The sequence below is a fragment of the Mastigoproctus giganteus genome, chromosome 6 (genome assembly GCF_048544385.1).
Source record: "Mastigoproctus giganteus isolate SK-2022 chromosome 6, ASM4854438v1, whole genome shotgun sequence".
NCBI classification, from domain to species: Eukaryota; Metazoa; Arthropoda; class Arachnida; order Uropygi; family Thelyphonidae; genus Mastigoproctus; species Mastigoproctus giganteus.
Genome location: NC_143580.1, coordinates 205,333,736 through 205,357,642, shown reverse-complemented (window position 1 = coordinate 205,357,642; position 23,907 = coordinate 205,333,736). Strand labels below are relative to the sequence as shown.

Here is a 23,907-nt window from a genome sequence, read left to right as displayed (position 1 = left end):
ACACTGTTTCAACTTAGGCTGAAACTGTGTACAGGCTTCTTCTCCAATGTAGTAACTAGAAAAGATTGACTTGCAATTCTTGTCTTTTTAGTAATAGATGGACCTGATCACAGTTTTACTTTGGCTATTGTTGCAGGTTTTCTCTCAGCGAAGTACCTTAATGAAATGAATTATGACGTAGATTTTGTTATGCTTTCTTGATCATATAAAAAAAGAGGGGGTATTGAGGTTATGCGGATGTGAACATTACATAAGCTTATATAGTAATGATTAATCTGAAATTGTTTTTCTTGATTTCATGACATCTCTTGATATGCTGTCTTGTTTTGCATGCAGCCCCTTATTTAATTAAGAATTTTTTTGTGATTTGTGAAATTAACAGAACTGAATGATGTTAATCCGAAATGGCCATTTGAAATATTACTTTTATATACAAGATGTATATCTTTAGTAGTTTTAATGTTGAAAGTTGTCAATTGGTAGAAAAACATTTTCTTAACATAGATGCATAGCATATCCTACACTAGACTTTTCAGGACTGCCGTGTCACCCATCTGACAGGCATATAGTGCACATTCATATATTGCTCTCAATTATTCTTAAATGTCCTAATAAGTAATTAAAAAATAATTTTTCCTGGCATCCTGATACATGCTAGTTACATTAAACTATAGAGCTGTAGGATCATAAATACAGACATTACAAATGTTTATTATTTTACTCTACTCTGCTCTGTGTTGTTTCTAGGTTTTTAACTGCTATTGGAAAGCATCAATGAGAGATACCATATGCTTGCCTTCTTTCTTCTGCAAGCAAAACACATGAAAAAACTAAAAATTTGTAAAATTTTCAGTCAATGGAATTTTTTAGTCGGTGGAATATTCTAATTGCTTGCCAAGACATTAAAATGCTCTGCTTAGCAGAAACACTCAGTTAGTGTAAAATTAGTTATAAATACGACGCTTAGTCAAAAAAAAAAAAAAAATCTACATGAGCAAACTAAATTTTCACACAATATAAAGCTCCAGTGAATCATTTGAACAAACTAAAAGGCATCAATGAATAAAAGAAAAGATCAGTAACTCCTAAACTCTGCCACTGGGATGGGTTGAGAGGATTCAACCCTGTACTATGAGGCGCCTCCGTAGCCAGGTGGGCAGGAGCACAGTGTGTAGCACACGCTTGATTAGACCGGGGTTCGAGCCCATGACCACCAAATACGGAGGATGCGGAAAGGTCAGGGAATGACCACAGCATATCCCCGGAGCAATATGGCCTTAGTTGCTAATGCTCCTAAAAACCAAATAACAACAACAGCAACCTGTACTATGACAACCTAAACCATAAAGTATCTACCTGGATAAAGATATGGAAATCAAAATAAAGGAAAGTTGTGAAATAAAATGCTAGATAATACTAGGTAGTATCCTCTTGTGGATACTGAAATCAGCAAAATGACGCAAAAAAGTGTTATCAGAATGAACCATTGGGTGGAAAAGTAAACAAATAAAAATCATCTTGTTTAAAGCCGTATCATGAGTTACACAGGTATTCATACAATAAGTGAGTACACATGACACTGCATATGGTGGGAGGGGGGGCACATGGGTTGGCTATAGGTTGGGAAGGCACTGTATTGTTCGGCATTTCCTTCTAATATAATGGAGAGATCGCTGCTCCCTGGGAAAGGTGGGGATGGGGATCCTCCTAGCATTCCATTTTTTTTTTTTTTTTTCCAGCACTAACAGGAGATGTTTCTGGTGTTGGTGTATCTCCTCCTCTGGTGGTTATTTTTATTTCAGGCTAATTTCTTTCGAAGTTTAAGGAAGAGGCTGGCTTTGTATCTACCAGGCTTTCATGAATAAACCATTTTTTATTGTGGATAAGTGCTAAGAAGTTGGGGTTTTGGGTATCAAAACCCCACCAAGCACCCCAGTCTTAGGGCCTTAGAGTGCTCCCACATGCAAGATTTTGTCCACTGGTAGGACTGTTTAACATAAGATTTCTTGCATTCCCATTCCATTCAGTAAACACAATCCCAGATGGCTGAGCATATTTACTAGCTTCTTGTTCCCAGTAAAGTAAACATTGGTAATTCTAGTTTATCTTGGCAGTTTCCTTAATGGGAACATGAAAGATTCCTGGAGAATTGTCCAATTTGGAAGTGATTATTCTGGCTTTGCAAAATCAGGAGGATAGTCATGCTTAGCCAGGTTGTCTTTGAGTATCTCACAGTCTAGCTGGGGAGGATGAGGCTTCTAAACTGTGTACCTCTTCAGGACTCCTTTTCAAAATTGACAAGCCATTATAGCATAGAATCACAACACCACAATTTACTTTACTGAAAACCTAGAAAAATTAGTAAATCTACTTAGCCCCCTTCTGCCCACATTCAGCTATGCATGCACTGGTGGACTGACAGTACATAGCTGAATGTGGGGGAGGGGGCTAAGCAGATTTGATAAAGTATTGCATATGAGAAAAAGTGCTGTGTACGAGGGTATCCATGAGTTGGACAAGATTTTGCAGCTCTGGTGAATGCTAATTTTTTATTTATATTTAGCTGTTTTATTGATTAATTGTTATATAAATTATTTTCTATAAGTAGCTTTATAGTCCTAGCCTAGAAGAAGAAGAAGTCCACTTCTTCTTCTTCTTCAAGCTTCTTGGTTTATTTTGAATTTAGATAGCGATTTTGAAAGTTAATACTTAATTATGATACTTTATCAAGTATCAAAAAAATCAAAAATATGAACATTAATTGCTATAAAGACAATCAGATACATTACATCAATTTTCAAGAAAGGTGACAGAAGAAGATGCTCCAACTATAGAGGAATGTGTGTTATGAGCTCTATTGCTAAACTATTTGGAAAAGTGATAAAATCAAAACTGGAACAAGATATTGGTATTTCTGAGGAACAGTGTGGCTTTTCGACTGGACGCTCATGTATAGACCATTTATTCGCTGTTAAGCAAATTCTAGTAACATGTCAGGCTACAAACCAAGATGTAGGTATGCTGTTCATAGACTTAGAGAAAGCATATGATAACGTGCCAAGAAACCTTCTGTGGAAGGCTATGAAAAAAATGTCAATAAGCCAGCCATTAATTGAAATCATTAGAAGAATCTACAAGAACAATACATGCTACATAAAAATTGGTTCAAATATATCAGGAAAATTTAAGACTTCCAAAGGACTACTTCAAGGATGCTGTTTGTCATATACTTTGTTTAAGCTGTACCTTGAAGTTGTTCTAAGACCATGGTCACAGAAGTGCAGTTCAATGGATGGTCCCCTTGGTCAAAATAAGTACCTTTACAATCTACTGTTTGCAGATGACCAAGTTGTGGTAGCACAGAACAATGATGATGTAAACTACATGGGTAGAAAGTTACTAGAGGAATATAAAACATGGGGACTAACAGTTAATTTTAATAAAACAGAGTTTTTTTTTTTTTTTTTTTTTTTTTTTTTTTAATGAAAATCCCAAACACGAAAGGTATCAAAACCTATAGTACTTAGTACCGTGCATGGGTTGAAGGAGAAGTATGGGGGGAGGGGATGCTGGAAACTTTGCTCTAGAGACTAAACATGGGTTTCACCACTTCAAGCCTCACAACTCGAAGAGAGGAGATTCTGGATTTAGATGGAATACAGGTGAAAACTGCACAGCAATTTCAATACCAGCGCAATTATTCAGACTGATGGATCATTGGTGCAGGAAATTGAGAGAAGACTGGGTGAAGGTAGAAAGATCATAGAAATGCTTAATTCTGTGCTATGGAATAAAAATATTATTAATAAACTAAACATCAAATATATAACACAATATTACAAAATGTTTTATTATATGGATGTAAGATTTGGACCTTAACTGAAAGACAAAAAAATAAACTACTGGCCATTGAGATGAACTTTTGGCAAAGATCGGCAAGAAAGTCTAGGACTGAAAAAGTTAGAAATTATGTGATAAGGAATATAATGAATGTCCAGAAAACTATCATTAATAAAATTGAGGAGAGAAAATTGGAGTCGTTTGGCCATGTGAAGAGAATGGACCCCAGATTGCCCAGAGAAGCCATGGAGAAGGAAAAAGAGAGGAAGACCAAGAAGGACGTGGATAGGTGTGAGAGCAGCCATGAATAGAAGAGGACTGGTGGACGTAGATTGGGAAGGTAGAAGAAAATAGAAATAAAAGAATAAAGGAATGACTTTTCGATGTTATGTTGAGGAGAACTGTTGTAATAACGGAATAAATCCTAAAGAGAGAGAGAGAGAGAGAGAGAGAGAGAGAGAGAGAGAGAGAGAGAGAGAGAGAGAGAGAGAGAGAGAGAGAGAGAGAGAGATGCTATAAATAAATGCTAAACATTCATAAATACAGTATTTCAAATCATGTGCTTAGCTATACTACACAGTACTACTTATGCATGCATTTGTTCAGGCAGACGAGAGCATCTCATTGACTCATAACATAAAGTAGTTACCATGCTGACATTACAAAGAGTGGCTGTGTCACTCTTCATTTTTGCTGTCTTTTCTTATTTCAAATTTATCCAGCTTATTAAGGGGGGTTAAATTTGAAGGGTGTTTGGAATAAACTCTTCCTCAGTTTATTGATAATTTTGAAGGATTTCAAAAACCAGCAGAGATCAACAAAATGAAACAAAAGCGGTTTAATATTGCTAACCGATTTCAGCTTAAGGTTTCTACAACTGACGTCACTGGTCTGCATCAAGCACACAATGGAAGGTTCACAAATGAAGACCAGCTTGAAATGGTAAAATGTGAGGAAGCTGAAGAAGGAAAGATTTAACAGCTGAAACTCCTTTATTCCTTCATTAAGTATTGTAAATGTGTTGAAAAGTTTCATCAAGGGGCTTGATGAAACTTTTCAACATGTAGAAAAAGCAGTTGAGATTTTCGAGCACACTAGAAAGGTTGCTATAGATTTAAAAAATGCTTATGCATGCTATCATGAAATTTATAAAGAAAAGAGAAGACTGTCTAGGAAACAAATGACTCTTGAAGCATTTCTGAAGAAGCAGATGACTCCTTGTGCTTCCAACAAACCAACGAGTGCCGAACCAGCAATGAGTGATGAACTATCAATGAGTGTACATTTAGTCGATGATGATGAAGAATAACCATTCTTTAATATTTATATGACAAAAATAATTTCTTTGTTATTATAATTTTCTTGATTTTAAAGGCTATGTTTTCATTTCTTTTGTTAAATAAATCATTGTTTATGCATAAACTATTGTTTTGTTGGCTTTATTTAACATACTGTGGTCAAATTTCATTGTTGTGAACATAACCCCCATTTTGAACATTACATCTATGGCAAATAAATTCCTGCTTTACAAGCGCACGCTAGGAACGAATTAACTCATGAAGATAGGAACTACTTGTATTTAATCATTGAATTTAATTTAATTTAATCATAAAAATCTTAATAAACCTCCAATAAACCCAGATCTCGCACCCAATTGAACTCTTTCCAGCAAGATTTTCTTGGCAAGATCTTGGAAAGGCATACTTTCATGGCTACTAAACGTTACCAGTTATCATCTCTGCATTTAGATAAAAAATTTGGTTTTAAGCCTGTACAGAGGATGCAATGCAGCAAATAATGCTGAACAAATGTATATGCTAGCCATATCCATAGATTTTGCTGGCACATTTGATGCTTTGTGGTACCCTAGCATTTTATGAAAGCTCAAGTGGAAAACAAGTAATGCATAACTGGTGTGTGTGTGTGTGTGTGTGTGTGTGTGTGTGTGTGTGTGTGTGTGTGTGTGTGTGTGTGTGTGTGTGTGTGTGTGTGTGTGTGTGTGTGTTGAGAAATTGGTGTATGCCTGTGCTTGTTTGCATAATGTCTCCATATATGAGTTGGTGCTGTGCCTGTATCCATGTCTGTGTGGAAGTATGTGAATGAATGTGTGCTTGGGGACTTGGGGTGCATATGTTTGTATGTATGTATGTATGACATGTGCCTGAGCAAGCTTGAAGTATTGTAAATGTGTGTGTGTAGGTAAGGAAGATGTAAATGTGTGTAGGTAAGCAAGATGTAAAGGTGTAAGTGATTGTGTGCTGAGAACTTCGCTTATATGTGCATATCTTGTCTCAGTACGTCAGAGAGCAAATGTCACCTTGTATTATGGCAGGATTTCGTGCCATAAAAAAAAAGTGTATATATTGTCTATGGTCATAGTGCTGTGCCAAGTAGATGTGAGTGTGCAACCAGATGAGTGAATGAGAATATCCATATTTATCGGTGAGCAAGTAGTGCACAGCTGTGTCAGTGAATGTTATTCGAGAAATTGGTGTTTGCATGTGCTTGTTTGCATAATGTCTCCGTATGAGTTTGTGTTGTGTCTGTGTGGAAGTGTATAAGCAAACCTGCAGTATGTATGTATGATCCACTTTTCTTTCTGGCCACTCACTGCAGATGATGGTAGATTTCTCTGTCTTCTAACTTCTCCATTAATGCAGGTGTTTACCAAGGTTCACTCTTTTCTCCACTCATTTCTTGTATATAACTGAACCTTCTTCTATTGACCAGAAATCCCATCCATAGTTTTTCTGATGATAGCCTATTGCATTCCACATTCCACTTTGAGAAACCTTGCTCTGCACAAACAGCTTCAATTCTGGAATATCCACTACCAATTCTTTAAATGTGGATCTCCAAGTAATTCTTCAGAGAAGCAAAGATAAGTCAGTTGATTTCAATTCTTCTAAAACTCGGTGCTGTCTTGTATTTCACAAAAAGGATTCTTTGGCTCCTATGCTTATCTTCAATGACACTCAGATTTCTAGACAATATCATATATCTCTATTGGGGATTACCCTGACTTCTAATCTCTCTTGGCATATGCACATTACAAATATTGTTTCCTCTGCATCTGAAAAACTGAGTTTTCTCTTTCACTCTTGGCATTACTTTTCTTCCAAACAACTGTTCACTCTGTACAAATCGCAAATCTGCCCCACCATCGATTATTGTTTCCACATCTGGGGCGATGCTCCCAAAATGTTTCTCAGGCTTCTAGATTCCATACAAAAGAGGGCAGTTAGGCTAATTAATGACCCATCTCTAACAGAGTCTCTCCAATCTGTCTCCTAGACACTGTTTCTGTTGCATGCTTTTCTATAGATACTTCCATGGGTACTGTTCTGAATTGGCTTCTATAATTCCTGCTCTCCCCCCCCCAAACGTGTCAACCAGTCAACACTCTTTTACTGTCCAACTTCAAATTCACAGGACCAACTTTTCTTCTTCCTTGTTTATTCATTCAACTGTCATTTTCTGGAACAAACCTCACTTCATGCATATTTCCTGAAAACTACAATCTGTGGAGGAAATTCAAGTCTAATATCAACAAGTATCTTTTTTCATCTTCTGAACTTTCAGCTCATGCACTGTACTAAGTACTATAGGTTCTAATACCTCTCGTGTTTGGGGTTTTAATTTAAAAAAAAAAGTATTTGAATGTACTCTCCCACCAAAAAAGCAGCATTTGACAATAGTCTTCGTTAATCTTTTTGAAATTAGCTATGACCATGTAAGGTTTAATTATAAAAAAACAACGTGCTACAAAGTATTTTAAGATTTTTTTTGTATTAAGCATCGAAAAATTTACAGCAAAAAAATTTGAATGATATTAACAACTATATTGATTTTTAATTTAAATATTCTTCACAAGATTTTATCATTGCCTTACACAGACATGGCATTCTGGCAAGTAATTTTATAATAGTGTCTTGGCTAACATTTTTCCAAAGTGATTAAGGTTTCCTATAAATTTTGTGAAGATGGGCAGACTTCGTGAACTTGATGTTCTAGATGATCCCATAAAAGCTCTATTGAGTTGAAAGTAGTAGTAGTAGTAGTGACATGTGATGCAAGAAAGCAAGTGTATGAGCTTATGCAGCATCAGCCAAAAAAAAAAAAAAAATCGCACCATTCCCTCCAAATGCCTGTCCAGTTCCTCCTTAAATTTATTTAACCAATCACCTTCCACGACTGATGGAAGTTTGTTCCGGCAATTAACCACCCGCTTTATAAAAGCAAATTTCCGCACATTATTCTACATCCGTCTTTTCTTAATTGGAATTTATGCCCCCTTAGGTTCGTAATCTGAACAAGTGGAAGGATCCCATCAGACTTCAGCGTGCTCAACCCATTCAAGGCCTTATACACCTCGATCAAATCACCACGCAGGTGCCTAGTCTCCAGCCACTGCAATTTTCAGAACTTAAGACTCTCTTGGTAAGAGGATTCCTTCATTCCCCTCACCAATCTTGTTGCCCTTCTCTGTACACGCTCAAGTAAATCTACATCCTTCCTAAAATGAGGCCTCCAGACCTGTACACAGTACTCAAGGCGTGGCCTTACCATTGTCTTATACAGAGGGACAATCACCTCCTTTTCCCTGCGAGCAAAATTCCTATATATCATTGACAAAACCCCATGACCTGCCCTGGCAACCTGTCTGCTCAGAAAACTTCATATCTGACTGCACAATTACTCCCAGGTCTTTTCATTTTCTACCACCTTAAGTGTAGTACCACACAGTTGGTACATTTCTCTGGGGTTACTTCTATCCATATGCAGTACTTTGCATTTGTTAACGGGCGTCTCCGTAGCCAGGTGGGAAGGAGCAGCAGTGCGTAACTAACACACACTTCTTGATTAGACTGGGGTTCGAGCCCATCACCACCAAATACGGAGGATGCGGTAAGGTCAAGGAATGACCATCGCATATTCCCGGAGCAATATGGTCTTAGTTACTAATGCTCCTAAAAACCAAATAACAACAACAGCATTTGCCAAGGTTAAACTTCAGTTGCCGCTTCTTAGCCCATCTGCCCAAATTTTCTAGATCCTGTTGTAGTAGCACACTGCCATTACTGTCATTAACAACCCTGCCAACCTTTGTATCATCTGCAAACTTCGACACTAAGCCTGATATACCTTCATCAATATCAATAATAAATATACAAAACAACGGTGGACCCAACACCTTACCCTGTAGGACTCCGCTAATAACATTAGTCCACGAAGAGCAGCACCCATTGATTACCACCCTTTGTCTTCTCCCACTCAACCATCCTTTTATCCTTTTATCCATTGTAGCAACTTACCCTTAATACCATTCTGCTCCAATTTGTACAATTGTCTTCCATGTGCAACTGTGTCAAAAGCTTTCCTGAAATCCAAATATATGATATCAAAATTATTTTTTGTATCCAGTTCCTTTGTAAGCACATCATAATATCCTATCAAATTTGTCAGACAAGACTTTCCCTTAACAAACCCATGCTTTGTCTGAATTATTGCCGCAGTCTTGTCTAGATGATCCTGCAATGCATCTTTAACCAGTGACTCCATTATTTTACCCAGAACAGAAGTTAAACTAACTGGTCTGTAATTACTTGTCACCCTTCGATACCCCCTTTGTGAATTGGTGATAAATTTTCACATCTCCAGTCCATGGGGACCTCCCCTGAGTCCAAGGATGTCTCATAATTATGGCTAAGAGTTTGCTTAGTTGCTTTGCCGCTTCCTTTAATATCAGGCAATTGGGGTAGCCACACTATAATTTGTAATACACCTGCATTATAAATTTTTTCACAAGTTGTTTTCAATGTGAAGTTTATATTTTGCAGTTTGTGAATTACTGTTAACCAGAAAAAATAATTAATGGGAAACTTTTTTTTTTATAATTTTTGATGGAAATTGCACGTTATCTTGATCTAAATACTTGAAATAAAAGTACTTCACCTGTGTAAAGTTTAGAATCTATTTATTGCTGAAATAATCCAAGGGTCATATGTTTTGTTCATGTTTTTTCCTCTTTAGTGACTGCAAAATTAGAGATAAGTTAGTTTACCCCTTAATTGTCTTATTTGTTAAATTAAATTTTTATTCTTTAATCTAAACAGAGTTGTAAATTATCTTAATTTTAATTTAACTTTTGTTTTACAGTAATTTCTGTAAACTCAAATCCTGCACATTTACAAAAAAATTAATGATTGTATTTGTCTTTAAGAATTCATGCAAAAAAGAGTCATATTTTATATAAGATGCTTGCAGGACTACCTTTTCCTTTAAACTGTTTTTGCTATCAGTAAAATTAAACTGCATAGATAATGCAATGGTCTTAATTCTCATAATAGAACAAACTTACTTTTACAACAAGTTCCTTGATATTGCATTACTTTCAAACAGATGGCCAAGACAGAAGGTTAATAGGCCATTTAGAGGTAGTCTGTTTCATTGCTAGCTAATCCTCCATTAGATAGCAGGTGGTCTCTAGTGACAATGGAAGTAAAATGGTTGTAAAGAAGTTATTCAATGTGAGTTGCTATGTGATATATAAAATCAGTTTTTAAAGTTGTGTAACATAGCTAAAGCTGTATGTCGAAAAGTACGATACCAAGGCAACTCGTTACAAAGGCAAGAGTGTTCTGCCATGAAAGTAAATATCATTATATTTCCATGCAATTTAAATCCTACCAGCTGCAAAAAACAGATGAAAGAACAAGATGGTCATTATAAATGTTTACATATATAAGTAAGTTCAGTTGTTTGTGCTTAACATTTATTCAAATGTGCTCCTCTCAAACTGCTTAACCACTAAGTGTACCTTTCTAATATCTGGTACCTCTCAATCCCCAGTGATGCATGATTTCAAAACAAAATATTCAATAGTGTTAATGCTAAGATAAACCACTTATATGATGTAACATCATTGCAAAAACTTAGTTTGACTAAAAGACCAAAACACAAATTAGAAATAAAACGATTTATATCTTAATTATCTTTATTTTTCAATTTCAATTTTATTCTTAATATAAATTATGTCCAACTGTGGAAACATTTCCATTAGCACTACACAATAACGAAAACTCCTTAATCCTGCACAGTCTGTGCTACATCTGTGAAGTTTCCTCAAAAATAATGAATCTGCATTAACTGTTGGAGCACTACTGTCTATGTTCTATTATTTGAAAGTAGTGCAGCACCAATACAACTTGTTGTGAAGGCAAAGTTTTCTTTTTTCTCTGAGAATAAAGACCATTGAATTAATTTTATGAAAGATGGAAAATTTGTGTTACCAGTATTTATTTATTCTCATTTGTTTAAATAACTATTGCTTATAGTCACACATCACTGATTTATATAAGAAATGAGTGATGTGTGACTCATGAGTTCCCAAGTAATTTTATAATAGTGTCTTAGCTAACAATTTGTGAGCTATTTTGTGAGCACCTCAGAATACACTCTGGTGCCAGTTACCTTTTTTGTTCATTAAATCTGAAGGGTGTAAAATCAAGGGCTTACTTTAAGTAGTTTATCTTAGTATTAACTCTATTAAATATTTTATGACAGCTTTTTTAAATTAAAATAAGATTAAAATTTAACAATAAAGATAATTAAGAGGTAAACCATCTTATTTCTAATTTTCCAGTCACTGAAGAAGCGGAAGAGAAAACACCCACAAAACGCATGATTGTTAGATTCTAAACTTTACACAGGTGAAGTGCTTTTATTTCAGAGTATTTAGAACTTCTTTTTTTTATTTTAAACTTAGTGGCTAAATTATGATTATTATAATTTACACTTATCGTATTTATAGTGTATTGACAAGAAAAAAATTTGGTGATAAATATTCATGCATGGCCACCATTATAAATTTCTAAAGATTCTGCAGAAATCGACCTGTGTAACTAATTAGGTTACAAACTAATTTTTAAAATAACACCTACTACAACTACAAAGATAACCACAATAATAAAAAAGGAAAAAAATTAACAAATGTACTCGTTATCTCTCAAAACATGAAAAGGCTAGCACCTCACAGTGTTAAAATCGGTATGGAGAATAAGAGGAATATAAGTTTTAGTATTTCCAATCTCCATAAATTTTGTGGTTTCCAAAATTCGAGAAAACTACTAAAATGTTAGCCTCCCTTTAAAAAAAATTCTGCACGAGGATCACGGATAGTGTGTATGTGTGTGTGTGTGTGTGTGTAATTTTAAAGTTATTGATCTGCTACTCAGCCAGTTTGGTTACACAAAAATTCCTTGCTTTTTATGCAAGTGAATTAGTCAAGCAAGAAGCAAGAACAAATTAGTCAAGCAAGAACACTGGGAAAGGAAAGTGCCACCAATACAGTCTCTAATGCCAAGTTTAAAGAACACTAAAGACAAGCCACTAGTAGATCGAAACAAAATAATGTTATCTTCTCTGCGTATAACGCTAGGTTTAATGAAACAGTTCATCCAAGCCCTGTGTAAAGAAGGAAAATGTTTAAAGTATGTTTGTGCTAAATTACCATTGCTACATATGAAAAAAAAAATCAAACTCATCATCATCATCCTTTCAAGGATTTAGGCCAGATGGCCTGTTCTGGTCTCAGTACATCATTTCTTTGGACATCCTGGATCTCTTCTTCCAACTGGCTAATATTTCATAATCTTTAGTAATCTTGCTGGGTGCATCCTGTCCAAATGATTAATCCATTTTCCTTTGTATTTGTAGATTCTATCTTTATTATTGAATCAATACCTAATTCTTTGCTAATATCAGAACTTTTTTTGTTTAATAATCTATAGTCACTGGTTCAGCAAATAAATTTCAATCATACTAAATCAAGGAATTTCTGTTGTACCTCAAATCTGTAAGCTGCTCCTGGACTCTGTTTGAAGAATCCATGAATCAAACTGAAAGATATGCTTGAACTGTTTTTAAAATGTAGTCTAATTTTTTAGGAAACAATAAACAACCAGATTATGAGATGACTGCGAGTGACATCACAATAGATGGATGTCACGTGCAACCTTGGGCCTGGAGATGTTCAGAAAACTAGGCTGCAGTGTAAGTGTTAAGCTACACTTCTTGCACTGTCATCTCAATTATCTCCTTAAAAATTTAGATAGTTTAAGTGAAGAGCAGCAGGAAAGATTCATTCAAGATATAAAAGATATGGAAAAAAGGTACCAAGGGGGATGGAATATCCTTGTGATAGTTTACTGCTGGATGCTAAAAAGAGGAACAGCTACTGAAACAAACTGCCCAAGGAAGTCAAAAAGATTCCCAGTCTAGATGATCACAAACTGAATTTCTTATAAGAAATCCAACATAAAACTAACCAATTTATCAGTATAAAAGTAACCTATTTGTAAAAGCTTAAAAATAAAAATAAACCAGAAACACCAGTAGGATTTTTTTTTTTTTTTTTTTTGTAAAAAATTCTGAAAAATTGAAAATTTCAATCAAGTTAACTTCCAAAATTTCCATTAAAAATGTAGTTCAGATTTCTTATCAGCAGTAAAACATTGGAGAACTTTTATTAAAATGCAGAATGAATATTCCAACAGAACACAACTTCAAATGATGCAAGAATAACAAATGGTATCAACCACAGTCTATACAATTCTCTATTCCAAAAACAGAGGTTTAAATTTCTTTACTGTGAATATGACTGTCTAAGGTAACTTACTTTAGCATTAGTTGAGGCATATGATGCGAGAAAACAAACTTATATTACCCTTCCCTTTACCCTTGATGGTAGTTACATCTTTAAGTAAATCTCACATCAGTACACTGTGATCACTGTCACCTAGTGATTCCTTTATCTGCAAATTCTTAATGCATGGATAATCACTGCTGATAATCAGATGAAGAGTATTACTCCCTCTGGTTGCCCCTCGAACATGTTGAAAATCCTCCAATAAATCCACAAAAGTCTTGCTAGTGTGCGAATGACAAATCCACAAGTTCCAGTCAATATCTGGAAAGCTAAAATCCTCTATTACAAGACAATATGATTTACTAGCCCACTCTTCTCTCCACAATTGTTCGTTGTACTCATCAGAGTCATTAGGCCTATAACGCACTCCTACTCTCATTTTCCCTTTCCCAGTGCTTATGTCACACCAAATTGACTCAACATTACACTGTCCAGCAATGTCAACTGGATGCAGTTCCTTATATTTTTTGTGTGTTTCTTAACTAATAGCATAACCCTTCCTCTCTTCCTACCTTTTCTGTCCTTTCTGTACACATTGTACTCCACGGCAGTATAAAAAAATAATAAAAAATAAATAATTTATAAATAGTGAACATTAGTATACAAAAAAAAATGAAAATTATTGTTGTTTATTATAGACTTTTCTGCTTTTACTTGTTGTAAAAAACAATTTATCACAATATACTTTTGGTTGTTTTTACAATGCGCACTTATTTTTGGAATTGATAAATTATGAATGTGCCAATGGTAAGCGTAAAATTGGATATTGTTTACTTACTTTTAGGGGGAAAGTATGGCAAAACTGGGTAGCTAATCTTTGTCAGACAATTTCCTTTCAGTGTTTTATGTTAATATGTATGTGTGATCTTGTTAAAGTGAGCAAGACTTTAAGAATAGTTTAACAATAATATACATATTATTACAACAATATTATTTAATGAAATAATTATCTTGATTTAAATTGTGAGGTGAGTTAGAAACTAATTTTATGTAATAAATTTACAGATAAAAATAATCTATCAACAGTAATAAAATAATCAATTTAATAATCTAAATAAATTATTAACATGATGTAATTTGCAATATTGTAATAAAAGCAATAGTGAATAATTATTATTTACTAAAATTTCAAAATTTTGCTTACGTTTAAAAATGAAGAGAAGTTTTATAAGCGGGAAAAAGAGATAAGAGAGATAAAGAGAAAAAATAAGGAGTTATTACAGGCTCATTTATCTAGGTTACCCAAAGTTACACTTATTTTAAAGTAACACTAATAAACAAAGATTCATCTATTTAGGATCGATCTGATGGATCAATACCAATATTCCTAGATATTTCTAGTGCAATTACATCTAATCCTGATATTGCAGACTATAAAACTGAAACTATTCCTATATATATATAGTTTAAGGCAACTACATCTGATCATGGTATTTCAGACTATGATACAGAAAAGAATCAACAAAACATATATACAAAATACAATGATGTGGGTCTATGGAGTACTTTAACTAAGGATGATACCTTGTTTTGCGTTCAGAAAGGACCAGTTGACTGTCAACACTGGAAGGATTCATTTGAAAAATCAAAACAGATGTTTAAATATCAAGTAAGGTATTGCTCCCAATGACTCTTTTCCTGTACAAAAATTAGTGTTGAAAAGTACAGTTGAGAGTGGCTAGCATATTCTCTATCAACTGGATGTTTACTGTTTTGTATGCAAGCTTTTTTCATATTCAAGTTGCGCTTTAGCCAATGATGGCTTTAAGGATTGGCAAAACCCTGTTTTAATTAAACAACATGAGAATTCAACTGATCATAGAGCAGCTTTGCTCACATATTTATCAAGAAAAGGTGTATTCAGTTTAGGTTCAAAATATTAGATAACAAATTATAAATGAACAAAAATGCAGGTGCTTCAATGGATTGTTGCAGTTGTATCTACTTCGGCAGAATAAGGATTGCCATTTTGAGGTGATGACGAGAAATTTAATTCATCTCGAAATGGAAATTTTCTTGGATTATTAGAACTAATTGCTTAATTTCACCCTTTTCTCACTGATCATATTAGTCATTATGGGAATTCTGGGTCTGGAAAGCCATCATATTTATCTAAAGCAACATGCAACGAAATTATTCATTTAATGGCTAAAAATTTAGCCATTAAATAAAAATTGAATGGCTAAAAATTTAGATAGTTTAAGTGAAGAGCAGCAGGAAAGATTCATTCAAGATATAAAAGATATGGGAAAAAAAGGTACCAAGGGGGATGGAATATCCCCTTTGGTATCCCCCTTTCACAGATTTTTGAAAGTCAATTTTTGAAGATTTAAAAGAAGCTGGTTATTTCAGTTTGTCTGTTGATTCTATGCCTGATCTGTCACATATTGAGAAATTAACTGTTATTGTAAGATATGTATGTCCTCGTGATGGTCATCCTGTTGTTTGATTTTTAACATTCATTCCAATAGAAAACCATTCTGGAGAACATTTAGCCATTTTGATACGTAATTATATTATAAATGAATTATATTTAATTTCAGTGTAAATACACCATTTGTTGTTTGTTTGTTATTTGGTTTTTAGGAGCATTAGCAACTAAGGCCATATTGCTCCGGGGATATGCGGTGGCATTCCCTGACCTTTCTGCATCCTCCGTATTTGGTGGTCACGGGCTCGAACCCCGGTCTAATCAAGAAGCGTGTGCTACGCACTGCTGCTCCTGCCCACCTGGCTACGGAGGCGCCAAATACACCATAGTTTACCCATAAATTTAACTACCTGAGTAGTGTAAAGGCATTGTTTGATTTTATCTCATATTGTGGCTACCTTCACAGTGAGATACCAGGTATTGCACTACTTTGAATAAATAATGCTTCTCTAGTAGAGGAGACTGTTATTTATTCTCAGTGGGCCACACCACCCAGACGGAGCCTTTTGGGTGCTGAATACACCACCCAGACGCACAAGGCATTACCTGGTATCTCGTTGTGAAGGTAGCCACAATATGAGATAAAATCAAACGATGCCTTTACACTACTCAGGTAGTTAAATTTATGGGTAAACTTATGGTGTATTTACACCGATATTATATAGTTCATTTCAACCCATAACACATTATGCCTTGTGCATTTAGTCTTCAAAATATTATAAATGAATGTAACATTGATTTTAGCAAGTGTAGAGGAGAGTCCTATGATAATGAGGCCAACATGTCCGGGAAATATAAGGGTATGCATCAAAAAATTTTAGAAAAAAATAAATGTGCCATATATATTCGCTGTGCCGGATATTTATTAAATTTGGTCGGCCGTGCTGCAGTTGATCATTGCATAGACAAGTGACTCCCAATATTTTGCCACTCGAGTCACTTTTAAGTTAAAAGGCGAATATTAACAGCACACCAAAATAGTTATTGCCATTGACCTCAATGGAAATTTTCCTAAATGTATAAATATAACAGGAAAATAAATTTTCCTATTATATTTATATAATATAATAATTAAAAGGGTTGTAGAACACCATTGTGCTGAGGCACACTGGTTGGGAAACACTGGCATACACAATAAATTTCTTTGCAATTTTGCAACAAACCTATACATTTTTCTCTGCTTCGACAAAACAACGGTCTATTTTAAAATCGGGTCCAAATCTGAATTTCCAAAACATCTTTCTGACAATAGACGGGAAGCACATATTGAAGCTACAAGAGCAATTATGAATAATTATGATTCAATTATTGATGCTTTAATCAAATTTCTGGATGAGGAATACGAAAATGGCAAAATCAAAAGCCTCTATTATCCACAAAAAAATGGAAGAACTTGAATTAATGTTTATGCTTGTATTATGGAATTATATATTGGAACAGTTTCACAAAACCAGAGAAATATTACAAGACCCTCAAACATCATTAAGTACATGTTCAAAACTGTATGCATATTTATCAGATTTCATAAAAGAAACCAGAAATGGTTTCGACGAATTTGAACAAAATGCAAAATAAAAATTACCAGATAACATAGATTATACAATCTTGAAAAGTACAGATTAATGATGGAAATGCATCTGATATTGACCACCTTTCTGCAAGAGATAAATTTAGGATAAAATCTTTCATTCCTATCATGGATTCTTTAGAAAGTAATTTACAAAGAAGAGCTCAAGTATATAAGAATGTTTCTCAAAAATTTTCATTTTTATTAAATTTTGACAAGACAGATGAAGAGCTCAGAGAAAATGTAAAAATTTTAGTGAACAATTACTCCACAGGCATAGATGATACTAAGATATAAAACATTTTCATCTGTATATAAAAAAAATTATTCTCAAACAAATGAGTTTAATTATCAAAATTTATATAATATAATAATTCAAGACAAAATATAGTCAGTTTTTCCAAATGTTGAAACTATATATTTCGAATTTTTCTTATCTTGATAACTAATTGCTCTGGAGAAAGATCATTTAGCAGACTTAAGAGGGTAAAAAATGAATGTACAACCGTGCTTCAAAACAAATTCTTTCTTGAGCATCTTATACATGTATATGGTAAGTGATAAGCTTAGAAGCTTATCATTTAAAGATAGTTTCAGATTTTGCCATAATGAAATCACGGAAACAAATATTTTAAATAATTTGAATCAATAATTTTTTCTTATTAAAAAAATTATTTATTAATCATTAAATAAAAAATTAGTTTATTTATGTGTTACAAGCAAAAAATTGTTTTATTTTAGTTATTTTTTTAAACAAAAATGAATGAAAATAATGTCTTTTGGGCTAAGGTAAAGAAAGCCAACACGAGAAACTTCGACCAGTCAGAAGTGTTTCCCAGTACCACAGCTTCTCCCTGCATTTTCGGTAAACAGGTGATGCATGTTATCAGTAGTGGCAGTAGAAGTCGATAACAATATATTGATTAGTTTTTTCCTATTATTAAAAGCAAATTATCGAAGTTCATGAGTGGGCTGAAATTTACTTATGGGTTCAGCCTTAGGGTGTTTATCCCCCCCCATTTCCCCTGTTTCAACCTGATATGAAGGGCGCCTCCGTAGCCAGGTGGGAAGGAGCAGCAGTGCGTAGTACACGCTTCTTGATTAGACCGGGGTTCGAGCCCATCACCACCAAATACGGAGGATGCAGAAAGGTCAAGGGAATGACCACTGCATATTCCCGGAGCAATATGGCCCTAGTTGCTAATGCTCCTAAAAACCAAACAACAAACAACCTGATATGAAAATGACTTCTACAGATGGTGCTTGTTATCGGTAGTGTAGAAGTCGTTTTCCTATCCAATTAAAACAGCAGGAGGGGGGGGATAAAAATCTTAAGACTGAGGCCATCTGGAGGGTGTACCTGTAAGTAAATTTCAGCCACGAAGGTATTACACTCATGAACTCCAGTAATCTGCTTTTAATAATGAGAAAAAACTAATCAATATGTCATTATCGACTTCTACTGCCATTGCTAATAATGTGCACCATCTGTTTACCAAGAATGCAGGGAGAAGCTGTGGTACTGGGAAACGCGTTTGACCGCTAAAATTTTCCCATGGTTCCTGTATTGTTTTCTTTTTTACCTTTGCAATCTTTTGTTTTATTATATTATTAATTTAATTCATATTATTATTATTATTACCATTGTCAAAAATATCTTATTTTTTTAACAATTAATAAAAACGTATGTATTACTATGTATGTATGTAGCATTTTATATGCATCCTTTGAAGAGCATGAAATGCTATTAAACCTAAAATTTATTCAGGAGAGGGGGCCTCTTAAAAGTTATAGCTTAGTCTGCAACAACCTTAAATCTGGCCATGGCCATGTGACTATTTAATAGTGTTAAGAATAGTCAATTCCTGTCTCTTGTTTAGTAAGTATATATGGCTTGAAATGATTGCTTTTTCATGGTTTAAAGACTTTCATGTTTCACACATTAGTGTGTTATGATTTGTTAGAACATTATTAAGAGCACTAGAAAAGTAGAAGGGTTTATTTGAGGATTTTGGTAGCGTGCTACTTCAAAACATAATCCCTTTTGGAGTCGATACACTTTTTCTTCTGCAATGCGCTGATTCCCATTGGCTGCAAAGAAAGTTTTCGCTTGGAATGCATCCCTGCAGCAATGTGATTGGTGGGAAAATGAATGCAACATTGTGATTGGTGGGAAAATGAATGCCAGCCAGGTATTTTTTCAAATTAGGAAATAGATGAAAGTTCTGATGGTGCTACGTTTGGGAAATGGCCCAAGATTTCAAAGCTACATTCTTGCTGTGCAGCCCGGGTGTAACGAGAACCCTTTTGCTTGGTTTTCCTTGACTCTCTTTGATGCATTTTAAGCAAATGTTTCCAAGGTCTGTGTAATGTGCCCCTGTGACTGTCTGACCTTTCTGAAGGTAATCTATCAGCAATGCACCAATGCCATTACCTTGCCAGGAGAAGAAACTGACTTGATTTACTTTGGTGGGGGAGAACAGCTGTGTTTCTACTGTTTGGACTGCTCCTTTATCTCTGGCTGAAAGTGATGAACCCACATCTCATCCATAGTCATAAAGCTTGCAAAGAAATTTGCTGGATCAGCTTAAAAATGATGCAAATGTTCACTTGACTTGACATGACAACTCTTGTGCTTTTTTGATCTGTTAACAACTTTGGGTACCAAGGTGCTGACACCATTTTTCCATTGCAAGAACCTTTGTTATTATGTGTTACACACATTCAGATGAGATACCCAAGAAACTGGCAATGTATCAAACTGTCACTCATTGATCACTCATCACCAGATCCTGCACACTGTCAGCACCTTCTGGAGTGAGGGGGCGCCTCCATAGCCAGGTGGGAAGGAGCAGCAGTGCATAGCACACGCTTCTTGATTAAACCGGGGTTCGAGCCCGTCACCACCAAATATGGAGGATGCGGAAAGGTCAGGGAATGACCACCGCATATCCCGGAGCAATATGGCCTTAGTTGCTAATGCTCCTAAAAACCAAAAACAACAAAACAACAACCTTCTGGAGTGATGGACATTGCAGGTCTTCCTCGGCGTGGGTCATCTTCCAGGCTCTCTCATTTAAATTCTGTTGCCCACTTCTTAACCATGGAATAGGAAGGGCATCTTTCCCCAATGTTGTAACCATATCCTCCTAAATTGCCTTTGACATTAGTTGAATTCCTTTTTTTTCCCTGTATGACTGTGCAGTGGCTGATTTTGTCCATCTTTCCTCATTCACACACTTTGTTGACTTCAGGACCTGTAATTTAAAAAAAATATGTTATTGTAACTTCATAAAAGTTACTATTTGAAATGTACATTATGTACAGAAAGTTTTAACGTGTACCACTGCTATTTCATACTCAGGCCATGAACTTTTGAAACCCATCATATGATAGTATTACTTTAGCAGTTATGTTTATACCATGCTATGCACAAATTATGGTCATGTAAAAGTGAACCAGTTATTGGATACGCCTTAGTATATACCTTTTGTGGCAATCCTACTAGTAAATAATAAAAGATTATAATAAAAATAAAGTTAATTTAATATCTACAAACTGACACACTTAAAGAATGCCATCTGATATCCCCCTGAAGAAATCTCTTAAGTGAATGTCCTTTAATTGTTATAATTTCCACGAAAAATGGACTATTTATTAATAGATTTTTGTAGAACTTAGATAAATAGAATGGTTGTCTGCAGGCTGGAGTGACATTTTTTTCTGTTAAATAAATTTGTTCTTCTAGTTAAATTTGTGAAACCCATTACATTTTTTTCTCCTTAGGGTGCTTCAGGAAAGAAATGATTGCACTTACCAAAATGAAGTGTTTACTGGAGTCATTTCACATATGCATAGGGGGTGCCAGTCTTAAGTGGTATTACCTTTGCCTATCAGCTTTATCATTGCACATGCAGAGCTTGTTTATTGTATTGTACATGAATTAGTGATTTAGAAAAACTGTGACAGAAGTATACTAAAATGCAGTAAGTTACATACCTTCTGTTACTAGTAAACGAGTCTGGATTAAAAAAATAAAAAGACTATCCATTGTACTTTATTAGAACTACAAATCTGATTGACCAACATTTAATTGTGTTAAAATGTTTTAGATATTCTTAAAGTTGTGAATAAGAAAAAAAGTAATGAAATGAATGGTTAGTAATTGTATGTTTCTACACACCACTGTTGTAAGTCATTAGAATTCATTCACATTCATTTTTGCACTCTTTTTATTGAACTGGAATGTTTGTTAAATAATCAGTTCCATTTTAAGCTAGTGAGCACAAAGTTCTCTACCGGTCTTTCAAAAGTTTTAAGTTCCTTAATTTATTGCATCCAGTTTTTTATATTAATATTTTAATTTAATAAAACATTGTGCTGTGTATGTGTGTGTGTTTGTTTTATATGTGTCATATTTATATTTCATGATTTTTCATATCATATTTGGTAATGATACATTTGTACAGAAAGGCAGTGTTCCATGTTAGTTAACCAAATTCTGAAAGGTGTACAGATGTGCATTAAATTAACAAGCATCTTTTAAATGAGAATAATTTAAATGTATACAGTGATGTAAGATTCTGCACTTGAGCAATTTTTAAATGTAGCTTTTTTTTTCTTAATCATACAGAACTTAAGAGTATGTACTAGTCCTTCCATAATATGCTGATATCCCTGTCCATTACACATAGGTATATCTACAAAATTAAATGAAAACACAGTTTAAAAATGGTATGACATATTGCTTGTGTTTTTGAAACTGAATATTTGAATGTAATTAAATTATAAAATGCAGTAGCAGAGGTACAAGACTTTTGAAAGTGGTTTTACTATATAAATAGTCCTCTGCTTATTGCTTTTTCCACTGTTATGTATAAATATACATAATTCTACTTATATTTTTTAAGTGTAGATTTAATAAAACAGATAATTTTACTGCCTTTAACAGGAAGACCTATAATTCTTTCTTCTTGATTTAAGGAAATTGGCATCCATTGCTATGTACATTACATTAATATTCATTTAATATTAAAACTGATGAAAGAGTGGGGCTAAGTGTCATATTGTTTTGTGTTTATGACATTTTTTTTTTCCTATTTTAATTTTCCATTGCCACTATGGTGTCTGACATGCCACTTTTTTAATTTTTTTCTGTTTTTAATTTGTAAATGACATAACCTGTAATGTATATTTGCCCACCAGTATTCTTTTCAAAATTATTGATTTACTATGAATTATAAGACATTAATTTTTTGTTTGGTATTTAGCAGACACCAGAGGAGCAAAAGCATCTATCTTTTTTCTAGGCAGTTCCCATGCAGTTTCTGTGAAATAATGGCAACATGTGTGTGTATGTAATCTTATCATAGAGCATTCGTTTTGCCAGCTAAACATGAACAACTGACAAAAATAGACATTAATGTTGTGCCTGCCAGGTGTCATAAGTAGGATTTCAACAGATCAGTAACCTTGAAAAATTCTGAAAAATAACAAAAAATTTCTTCAATTTCTTTATTATTGGTTTCTCTCATTTATTTCATTTGATATTTTTTAATTGAATTTAGCAAATCATAATTAATAGATTACTCTTTTCAATTCTGTAGAAAATTGAAAAATTAATTTTTTATAATTAAAACAAAAAGGGAGCATTTCACAGATGCTGTGTGAGTGTCTTTATTAAGCATATTTGTTTGAACTTCTTAGTGAGGGTGTAAGTGATTATAACACAAAACTATACTGACATTTAATAATTTTGATCTATTTCACATGCTAAAACAAAAAAAAAAACTTAACAAAAAGATACTGTCACACTGATGCAAGAAAAACTTGGGAGGAGGGGGAATATATATATACAGGGTGTTTCAAAAGTAGTGGTCAATAATTTAAAGGTGAACTGTACAGACTACAATATGCAAAAAAAAAAAAAAAGCCTAATAAACATGGGTCTTTAGGTGAATCGTTTTCGAGATATTGCACGTTTCTAGTTGGGATCCACCACTGACTTTTTTGTGTAGGTTAGGTTATGCTCATTCTCTCCGTTCCCCCCTCTCTCCAATGTTCTGAGATGTAATAGGCATACTAGTACTTGTCAAAGGATAGTCAACATGGAAAGAGGTTACAGCAACAAAGAGTATGCAGACATGCACTTCATGTGTGGTAAAGCCAATGGCAGTGCATTCAAGGCTGCATGTTTGTACCAAGAAGCATTTCCCTGCCGAAGGCAACCCAACAGGCGCACTTTCATCAGGGTACATCAACACCTTAGAGAAAATGGGCGCTTCACACATGGAGTATGAGCAGGTAGGCCCAGAAGCATAACACCTGATGTTGAGAAAAGGGTGTTAGAAAGAACATTCT

At 34.4% G+C, this 23,907-nt stretch overlaps 1 protein-coding gene across 10 annotated transcripts in view; it reads left to right on the top strand.

Moving 5' to 3' along the window:
• The window catches only part of LOC150084898 (uncharacterized), a 437,743-nt gene extending 415,394 nt beyond the window's left edge, over positions 1-22,349 (top strand). For 6 of the 10 annotated variants that reach the window (XM_090376690.1, XM_090376694.1, XM_090376693.1 and 3 more), the window contains 2 exons: positions 11,486-11,552; positions 21,334-22,349. In XM_090376690.1, the coding sequence (XP_090232816.1) occupies positions 11,486-11,527 (42 nt within the window). In that variant the 3' untranslated portion in view covers positions 11,528-11,552; positions 21,334-22,349. The remainder of the gene's footprint in view (positions 1-11,485; positions 11,553-21,333) is intronic. The other 4 variants (XM_090376691.1, XM_090376688.1, XM_090376695.1 and 1 more) reach the window with 2 other exon arrangements.
• The last annotated feature ends 1,558 nt before the right edge of the window (positions 22,350-23,907 follow it).